The sequence below is a fragment of the Electrona antarctica genome (genome assembly GCF_951216825.1).
Source record: "Electrona antarctica genome assembly, chromosome: 4".
In the NCBI taxonomy this organism is placed as follows: domain Eukaryota; kingdom Metazoa; phylum Chordata; class Actinopteri; order Myctophiformes; family Myctophidae; genus Electrona; species Electrona antarctica.
In genome coordinates, this window is record NC_136809.1 from 33,533,890 (window position 1) to 33,544,152 (window position 10,263).

Sequence of the window (10,263 nt, forward strand, 5' to 3'; positions counted from 1 at the left end):
TGGTTATTTTAAATTAGGAGGCCTGGACGTGGTTTGCAGTTAGTGCTCTAGTTCTGATGTAGAAGGTTAGCCTGGTATGAGTTAGTGCTCTCTAGTGGAGGAGCTACACATGGAGGCCTCTGTGAGGACACTTGGGACAACGTGGCTGGTGATGAAAGCACACCTGGGCCACTGACTTGTGTCCACTTTGTAGGGGTTTGCTGCAGGTTTAGGAGCAGGAGGTGGAAGGAGACATGTGCTCTTTGTTAAGAAGAAGAACGTTGGATGGTGGTCCAGACAGTGACGGTGGTGATGGGGAGAGGGGTGGGGGGGATCGGTACAGATACACCTGGGACACATCATGCACCTGGAGCTGAAGATACACAGAGACACACTATGGCGGTGAGGGGTTGGGGGTAGAGGGGTGGGGCTACAGTAGTTTTGTCTGAAAGGTCCCGGGCCCGGGGGTATACGCGCGACTCTCAGAACTCAACCCTGGACCGCAGAGGGCTCCGTCTGGGTGACATGGAGCGAGGACACATACAGCAGAAAGAGTGGAATGCTACGAGACATTATTTGTGGCTACGTTTCATATCGACTGGAGCAGGCCCAGAGGGACATTTACTGAGATTCTGCATCAAACACCTGCCACTGGACTCAGGCTTGGCTGAGTTGAAACATTCAATCACTCTGCGAGATCTGGCCACACTCCGTCATGCACTACAAATACTGCTGGACAGTGTATGTGTGTGTGTGTGACTGTGTGTGTGTGTGTAACTGTGTGTGTGTGTGTGTGTGTGTGTGTGCGCATGCCGTGCATGCGCGTGACTGTGTTTGTGCACTTCAGATATCAATAAAACAGATGAAGAACCAGGTTTGTCTTTCTAATAACGCTTGGAAAGTAGTCAAATGTAGAAAGACTACAAATCCCATCAACTGGGGACAACTCCTTCTCGTACTGTGCTGACATAAGCACAGCAAAACTAACCAGGTTTTTGTTTTACATCAGAAATAGATAATATGCAAATATGGAGGGAAGTTAACACGTATTAGACTGACTCAACAATTAAAATAGGCATTAAAACTACCATAGTCAAGGCTCTGTTTTTGTGCACTTTTGCGAGCAACAGTCTGCATTTAAACATCCCTGTTATCCCAGGCTGCCAAAATGACCTTCGTAAAGGAGTTCCATTCTAGGATGAGCAGAGTGGATACTTGCAGTGGTGTAGGGGATAGGGTGCTACTTTCCAACATCCACACTACTAGCACGATATAAGCATAGTAAATAGACGAGTGCATGAACGCGGTCATGTCAAATTTGTGACTGGCGTCGCCGTAAATATGCACTTTTCAGGTTTCCAGGTCTTACATTGGTTAGCAGCTGTAGTGTGGGTATTGGAACACAGCCAAAGGGGAGAGTGTGTACTAGAAAGTGTGCACTTACAGAGGGTGGAGGGGACTCCCTGCCAATCAGGGGGGTGTTCTCACACCGAGGGTTCTGAAAGTTTGCATTCTGGCTCCTGCATTATAGAATAAGAGGTTACTGCATGTGGCTGCTCAGAGCATGCTCAGAATGAGGGGTGACCTGTGGTCACAACGTATCAACTATAACGCTTTTATTTATTTGTATTGTGTTGTTTAGACTTTTGGAACCGTCATCATATTATGGACATCGCAGAAGTAGGTAACATGGTAAGTAGCACAGCGACCATTATCTTTGTAGTCTCAGCATGGGACACTGGTTGAGTAGAAACATTGTGACAGTACATGACTACAAAAAAACACGTTGTTACCATTATATAAACGCATGGATTAAAAAATGACGCAACCATGTCATGCATGTTTTAAAAACTTGATATCAATGATAGTTTGAGGTTTGAGGATTTTTACCGGCAATATAGTTTTAAGCATACAAGTGATGTCATACTTAAACGTAGATTTATCCTTGCAACATATTGATTGTGCTAGATCACATTGTAGCAGGCAGTGGTGGCATAAACTTATAATAAACAGTGTTGCACTGAATGCTCACTAACTTATATTCTGTGTGCTTGAAATCAGGGCAGGCAATTCCTGTAATCTTGTCGCAAATTGTCAAGGCAAGCAGTGTGAAATCTTTCATTTTTAATGTCAGCTAACACTATATTGAGTGCCCAACTCAAATGCTCTGTAAGTGGGTTTTGTGCTGACAGGCAAAGAGGAAAACTAATGAAGGGTGCTAACTGGACTAATGATGCTTTCCCACTGCATGGCACAGGTTCAACTCAACTCTACTCGCATTACTTTGTTTTCCACTGCAGATAGAACCTCCTCAATCCACTATAAAGGAGAGTGTTAAACAATGCTGAAGTTAACTGTTTTCATATGTCACCTTTTGGTATCGCTTCAGCATACTTGGAACCACAACGGAGGTGATAACAGAAAACGACTTAGTACTTCTACCTAATGGAAAACCAAAAAAAAGGCAGTCGTAGAGTGAGTCTTCATTGAGTTGAGCTGGTACCACACAGTGGAAAAGTGCCAAAAGGACAATATTGCTAACAATGTGTCACAAAGGACATGCTGACATCGCAGGCAGCTAACTACACTAACCTACATACATAGCAGGCAGTGTGCTGTAGATCAGCATTGACTCTAGGTCGTATAGCGAGCAGGCAGTGTGTGGATCCTTGCTAGCGGCCAGCTAGCGGTGGGTGCTAAACTCACATGTACTCAGTGACGGGGGCATTGCTGACAGTGTGGGCGGTAGCGGGCAGGCTAGCTTCGCTACCGTAGCTGGACCCACAGCTGTAGAGACTGGGCATGTGAACGCGGTACAGGTTATCGTGCACACCACCGCCCCGTGAGGCGCCCGACTCTTCCTCTCCATCTTCCTCATCCGTCCTTGGATTGGTCAGGGGCCGGGTTAAGGACAGAGGGGGCGTGGGAGGGGTGGGGGGAATTAGGACAGGGGCATAGGGGGAGGGGGGGTATATCCGAGAGAAACAACAGTGAAAACAAGTGGTTGAAAAGGATGTTAGGAGGAGAGGAGGGAGAGGAATTTTACTGGACTTCGTCACCCGACCCTTTCGACACATGTCACTATAGACAGAAAGAAAAATAAGTAGTAGCAGCAGTTTCCCGTTTTTCAGCTGACAATATGTCATTTTTGTCGAGGGAAAGGCTCGTGCGACGAAGTAGGAAGCCCACACACTGCAAGGTCGTTTCATTTCATGCCTCCGGCCCCCAATGCTGCTGAATAGAAAAGAAAGTCTGCGCAATTCACTACAAAACTGTAAAAGAAGGTTTCTTAGATTGCCACAAAGATCATAGTTTCCCAGCAAACAAGACCTATGAAGCTGTGTCATTAGATGTGTGATTATATATCATTACACTCTATTCCCGTTTGATAAGAAGGAACATGCAGTCAAATCCTTCATCCTTCATTGTTCTTTTGAATCATTTTCATACTTGAAGCTGTCCGGATTGCAACAATCCATTTCAAACGTTCAAATTCATGCATCTTTGAGTGCTTCATGAGAAACTAAAGCAAAAAATGTCAGGAAAAAAATAGATAAAATGGCAGGGTTGGGCAAACCATTTTCAGACATAAAAATGGTCGGGAATGTAAAACGGCCAGCAACGAAAAAGAATGAGGCATCAGATAAGATGTGTGCTGATTTGGAAGACGTGTCTCCATCTAGAGAACACAGACGTTTTTCTAGTACATTGCTCACCTGGAAATTATGCACAATATTGTCCAATTACATTAGTCCTTAGTGGACTTAACTGTATGTGAGCTACATTGTCACATCAGGGCTGCAATGACTTGAAGGAAAGGAAAGAGGAAATGAGTTGTATAAAGAATATTAAAATGGGGGCCTGCAAAGAAGGAACACCCAGAAAGGAAGTCATTCCCAATGGGGCCACCAGGGGGTGGGTGCTATTTCGCCAGTTTAATTTTTGATCGATCCCATTCAGAGCAACACAGTTAGCCAAATAAGCAGCAATGCCAACATTAGTTGGCTTCAAGTTGGCGTCAAGTTAAAGTTAAAAGCCTGATATACTACCGGTGTCATACACAAGCACGCATGCACGCACGTACACACAAACAGAGAGACTGTGTATCATCATTGAAATCCATGAATTAGCGTGACCACCGATACCAGGTTGTTTTTTACGCTGGCAATTCTATTCAGCGATTCATCACAAGCCAGTTACACCATGGAGGCTAATGGAACATAAGATAAAACACACTGACAATAAGCTGTTTGTCGATGAACAGCTAACCATCGGGCCAACTATCTTTATCGATACACATGATCTATCGCTAAGATGCCCAGGGGTATTTCCAAATCAGGACAAACTGGAGGGGAGGGGAGGAACAGAAGGAGGTTGTGGGGTCACAGAAAACACAGAATCTAACGTAACACAACGGGGGCCGGGGGGGCTCAGAGGACAGAAAACTGAAAAGCTTTGGTGAAGTCGACTGGTGAACAACATAGACAGAGACAAGCAGAGCAAAACACAAACGATAAAATGGTCGTGCAGAGAAGGCAGACATGAAGAATGCATTGACAGGCAGACAGACAGACAAACGGACGGACGAACGGACAGACAGATGGACGAACGGACGTGTAGACGGATGTACAGTGAAAGAAACAAGTACATGCATGAACGTTGAATGGTTTGGTCCGCAGGTGAATTATCAGGTGAGGTCAAGTTAAGACAGTGGAGCAGTTAGACCCGATTTATACTCATCGTATGATGGCACTGTGTGCCAAAAAGACAATCTACAAGCTCAAATCACGCGGTGAGCTTATAGTGTGTCTAATTTCCACACACGTCTCCCTCATATGAATAAGTAGAAGTCAGGCTTAAGCTGTTAGATTCACCGAAAGAGACGGATGCAGGAGTGTAATAACAGGATTCTACACGTGCATGTATCTGTAGAGTGTGCGTGTGTGTGTGTGTGTGTGTGTGGTATGTGCGTGCGTGCATGCGTGCGTGCACGTGTGTGTGTGGTGTGTGTGTGTGTGTAGTGTACGCGTACGCGTGCGTGTGTGTGCATGTGTGTACATGTGTGTGCATGTGTGTGCGTGTGTGTGTGCGTGCGTGCGTGCGTGCGTGCGTGCGTGCGTGCGTGCGCGTGTGTGTGTGTGTTACCTCTTGTTGGGCCAGGTATGAGGCACACTGCAGACGATGGAAGAGAACATGAGAGCCGTGACAAAGGAGAACAGGACCAGGTAGATGAGGCCCTCCACCCCGTCATAACACAGCCCTGTCAATGCCTGGACATAGTCCTGGACACACAGACAGCAGCAGGGTCGGTGAGAGGAAAGGAAAAATCAAATAAAAGAAGGCTGATCACAGAAGTCAGGGTTAGGGACGAGTGTCGGCTGCAAAGACAGTCAGACTCATTACGAAATGAATGTACGACAAACGAAAACTGGCCTTACGGTCAATTCCCCGCAAAGCTTGTGGTTTATCTATTGAGCAGAGATAGCGTTCAAAGCTTGTGGTTTATGTATTGAGCAGAGACAGCGTTCAAAGCTTGTGGTTTATCTATTGAGCAGAGACAGCGTTCAAAGCTTGTGGTTTATCTATTGAGCAGAGACAGCGTTCAAAGCTTGTGGTTTATCTATTGAGCAGAGACAGCGTTGTGGTTTATCTATTGAGCAGAGACAGCGTTGTGGTTTATCTATTGAGCAGAGACAGCGTTGTGGTTTATCTATTGAGCAGAGACAGCGTTGTGGTTTATCTATTGAGCAGAGACAGCGTTCAAAGCTTGTGGTTTATCTATTGAGCAGAGACAGCGTTCAAATCCCACGTCAAATCTCAACTCACGTACGCGTGTTTTTGAGTCAGCGTGGGAGTAAGGTGGAGCATAACAAATCTATCTCAGTCAATCATAATTAGACCATATATATTTCTAACTGGTATCTATGCGTATGCAGGCACATATTTATCACAACACTAGCGCGTCGGAGCGGTCTGGCTGACCGATTTTGACATTTTGAAGTGGATTTTCTTTGCCCATGAAGTCCTGAGAAAGTTCCCCTTGCATGACTTTTTCTAAATGTTCGATTCAAACCATCTGTTTTTTTTCCCATCTGAAACGTTTTGGAAATATGATTTTAGACATAATTCTACTAAAATGTCTGCTCTTTTTTGGTCCGTGGGACCGCTCTATAGACTCCTCACCCTTTCTCCCCCGCAAGCAGTGAAGTTCACACCTCCCTCCCGGCTGGAGACGGGCATTGTTCAAGCTAATGTGTCATTTGCATTCCAACTACTTCCACGTGTAGGCAAACTTACATTACGAATGTAAGTTTGTTGTTTTAGATGTTATATTTGTTATATGCGGTTTGCAGAAATAACGATGTCTGACTTTATTTCTCGAAACAAAAAAATATGGTGAAATATGGTGTGTTGACTGACTGGCGTATTGTTTCAACCAAACGCATAGCTCAATAGATATAAATACATGTTGACTATACACGCCATCTTTATAGCATAATTATGTAAGGTGGCGATGATAAAAATAAATCAATTATCCTGGAATAATAAAGTTTATAGCATGGTCTGTTTGACCCGACCGACATTTCCTTTCCTTGGAGCGAGAATGCTTGCCGATGCGCGATGCCAAATAAAAATGACAGTGTTTGAAATCAGTCCAACCCGATAGACGTCCCGAACTTCTAAATGTTTTGTCAGTCAGAAGAACAGTTCTGTCCGTCCTTATTTGTCTGTAAACTTTTCTGCACGCGACCAGTGGAACTGATTTCCACGCATCACGGCTCTCTTTTTTTCTCTCTCCCTCTCTCGTGGAGAGGGAGAAAATATCCAAGTAACTGACGGTGAGGTATGCGGAAGTGCATTTTAGATAACGCTGTAGCACTATTTGTGGCGGTGATGCGTCACATGACTTGATCTATCCTATGGTGTATATATAAACCGTGCTGCTGCTACGGACCTCTCTGCTGGCACAATAAATCAAATATATATAAATTACATCGATCATAGGCGGCGGGTATGTAAGGCTAGGCCAGGCTTAGCCTTCCCAAAAATTATGCTGGGTATTTTTAAAATATATATAGGCTAATATGTGCGCAGCATTATATAGAAGGCTAGCCGCTCCCAAACTCCCAACTCCTTTGTCTGTAAACTTTTCTGATTTGCACGCACAGCTCTTTCCTTTTTTTGGCACAATCAATCAAATATATATTAATTACATCGATGTTTCCCCCTCTATATAAAAATGACAATATATAACTAATGTCGTATTTCGTCTGACTCTGAGCAATGTGCCTGGCTCTGGCTGTTATACAATAACGTGTGGTAGCCTATTTTATTGGCTCAATACAAAGTCGGACAGTGTTTGCTGCGCAAGGGTATTCAATATAGCGCTCACACCGTCACTATAATTATAGTTTGGTAAACTGAAATAAAACATAAAAAATAACTTGAGTTGTCCTGTCGAGTTGAAACTGCTGCCTTGAATTATAGTTGGAATGTAACATTTAGAAGACAATGGCAAGCCGTCAACGGGTGCAGAGAGAGGTGTGAAGATCATTAGGAGTGGGGGAGAGAATGGCCAATCAAATAGCACGAAAAACACGGTCATCCTGACCGTTAGCCGTCATAGTAGTAGTGAATTTTTTTCAGACATCCTAGTGTTAAAAGCCTATTTTCAAATTGTTAACAAGGTTATTTTTTTTGGTGTAACAATAATTCATTTTGAGATGTTTTGGGGGGAGTTTAAGGTTTAAGATTAGAAATATAAGCCATTACAAAATAGCTGGAGTTATTTTGACAACAGCAATGCTATTTTCGGACTTCATTTAATGCCACTTTTCAGGCTGACAATAGCATAAATTGCAATTGGTTCAATTGGAATCATTAAAGTTTCAATGTGAGATCATTTCATCTTCTTGGATGTATTGCCTCCAGGGGGCGATGCCTCTGAAACCAGAATATTTAGGGGTGTGATATTTAAATGAAGATTGTTTTTAGCTGCCACATCTATCAACACCCCATCATTCTCACGCTGTGATTGGCCAGATATGAATGTGTCATGAATCACATGTGAACCGTGTCCTAAGATGATTTTGCACTCACATCCGTGTTGGTTTGTACGTTAGATTGAAAAATTCCCGTAGTTTATCAATATAATGTATCGATATATTTATCAGTCCTAAGTGGGGATTGTTTCACCCATTATTTTACAAGTCACGACACATGTGCTCACTCGAACGCACACACACACACACACACACACACACACACACACACACACACACACACACACACACACACACACACACACACACACACACACACACACACACACACACACACACACAGTGACTCACCATGTGTAGGCTGCGGCAGTCCACTAGAGCAGTGAGTTGGTGCAGACCGACCTCAGTGGAGTTCAATACTGTCTGGATCTGTTCTAGAGTCCCCTACACACGCACAAATGTGCACGCACGCACACACGCACAAATACAGAAGAATAAACTTGTGTTTACATGCCAATTATCACAACTAATCCTCCCCAAAAATAATTCAGCACTTTGACGCACACACCCACCCACCCGCGCACAGCACATACGCACGCACGCACGTACACACACACACGCACAGTCACACACACACACACACACACCTTGGTGCTGGGATAATCACGTGTCGCTGATCTCAGTAGTTCTGCCACATCATCCTGCATCTCCACCAAAGATTTATGGCTCCCTGACAACCTCTGTAAAACACGCGCACACACACACACACACACACACACACACACACACACACACACACACACACACACACACACAACACACACACACACACACACACACACACACACACACACACACACACACACACACACATTATTCAAATGCTTGACTAATGAACTGAATCACATAAAAAAGGGGAAATTAAAGTCATTTTAAAAAGCAATGCATTATTTCTGTGGTTCTCAAAGTGAGGTCCAGGGAATATATGCTAAGGTTCATTGAGGGGGTTCTGGACCCTTATAGGTCTGTTACTCTGAGTGTACAAATGTAACAAAATTGACCCGTATGGGTCCATTTGGTTCCATTTGTACACTCTCAGAGTTATGGGAGTCCTTGAAATCAAAAAGTATGTGAACCAATGCATTATGTAAATGCCATAACCAGCTACAGTGGTCGTAGAGTACATTATGTGCAGACAAGTATGCTGACTGCACAGAGAAAAACAGAGAGGTCCATCGCTGTTATATTATGTAACGTTAAAGGACTTGAACTTGAAGTGATGACGGTTGGCAGGTTTGGAAAATGCTATACAAGAAGAACAGAATATATCAGACTTCTCAAAGCTTTGCTTAAAGGCCCCATGAAATCTGTACGAGTAGCCCTATATGTCCCCCAAACAAGATCTGTACGAGTAGCCCTATATGTCCCCCAAAAAAGATCTGTACGAGTAGCCCTATATGTCCCCCAAAAAAGATCTGTACGAGTAGCCCTATATGTCCCCCAAAAAAGATCTGTACGAGTAGCCCTATATGTCCCCCAAAAAAGATCTGTACGAGTAGCCCTATATGTCCCCCAAAAAAGATCTGTACGAGTAGCCCTATATGTCCCCCAAAAAAGATCTGTACGAGTAGCCCTATATGTCCCCCAAAAAAGATCTGTACGAGTAGCCCTATATGTCCCCCAAAAAAGATCTGTACGAGTAGCCCTATATGTCCCCCAAAAAAGATCTGTACGAGTAGCCCTATATGTCCCCCAAAAAAGATCTGTACGAGTAGCCCTATATGTCCCCCAAAAAAGATCTGTACGAGTAGCCCTATATGTCCCCCAAAAAAGATCTGTACGAGTAGCCCTATATGTCCCCCAAAAAAGATCTGTACGAGTAGCCCTATATGTCCCCCAAAAAAGATCTGTACGAGTAGCCCTATATGTCCCCCAAAAAAGATCTGTACGAGTAGCCCTATATGTCCCCCAAAAAAGAGAAAGAAAGTGTTTTAAGTAGACTTAACAGTATTTTTCTTTCCAATTCTGACAATGTGTTATCTTGTCAATTAAATAAAATAAAAAATACAAATACAAATCTCAGTTTGAAGTTAGAACTATAGGCTTCTTCTGTAAGTTTAATAAAAAAGAAAAAAAAAGAAAAGAAAAGAAAACAATTTCCAAAGGGAGCTACAGCGTGCGGCTCTATTTTCTACACTTTGATCTGAGCTCCCTTCGGGGAACACACCTGTGTGTTCAAGCTCTTACTCTTTGATCCTACACACTGTAATGGACTGCGACA

The 10,263-nt window shown here is 43.7% G+C and overlaps 1 protein-coding gene across 1 annotated transcript in view; it reads right to left on the reverse strand.

The window, feature by feature from the left end:
- LOC306921871 (protein tweety homolog 3-like) overlaps positions 1-10,263 on the reverse strand; it is a 52,272-nt gene that overhangs the window by 5,104 nt on the left and 36,905 nt on the right. The window contains exons 9-13 of the mRNA XM_079499173.1: positions 8,630-8,722; positions 8,334-8,426; positions 5,125-5,261; positions 2,686-2,862; positions 1,424-1,499 (exon numbers count right to left, since the gene is read on the reverse strand). Of these exons, the coding sequence (XP_079355299.1) occupies positions 1,424-1,499; positions 2,686-2,862; positions 5,125-5,261; positions 8,334-8,426; positions 8,630-8,722 (576 nt within the window). The remainder of the gene's footprint in view (positions 1-1,423; positions 1,500-2,685; positions 2,863-5,124; positions 5,262-8,333; positions 8,427-8,629; positions 8,723-10,263) is intronic.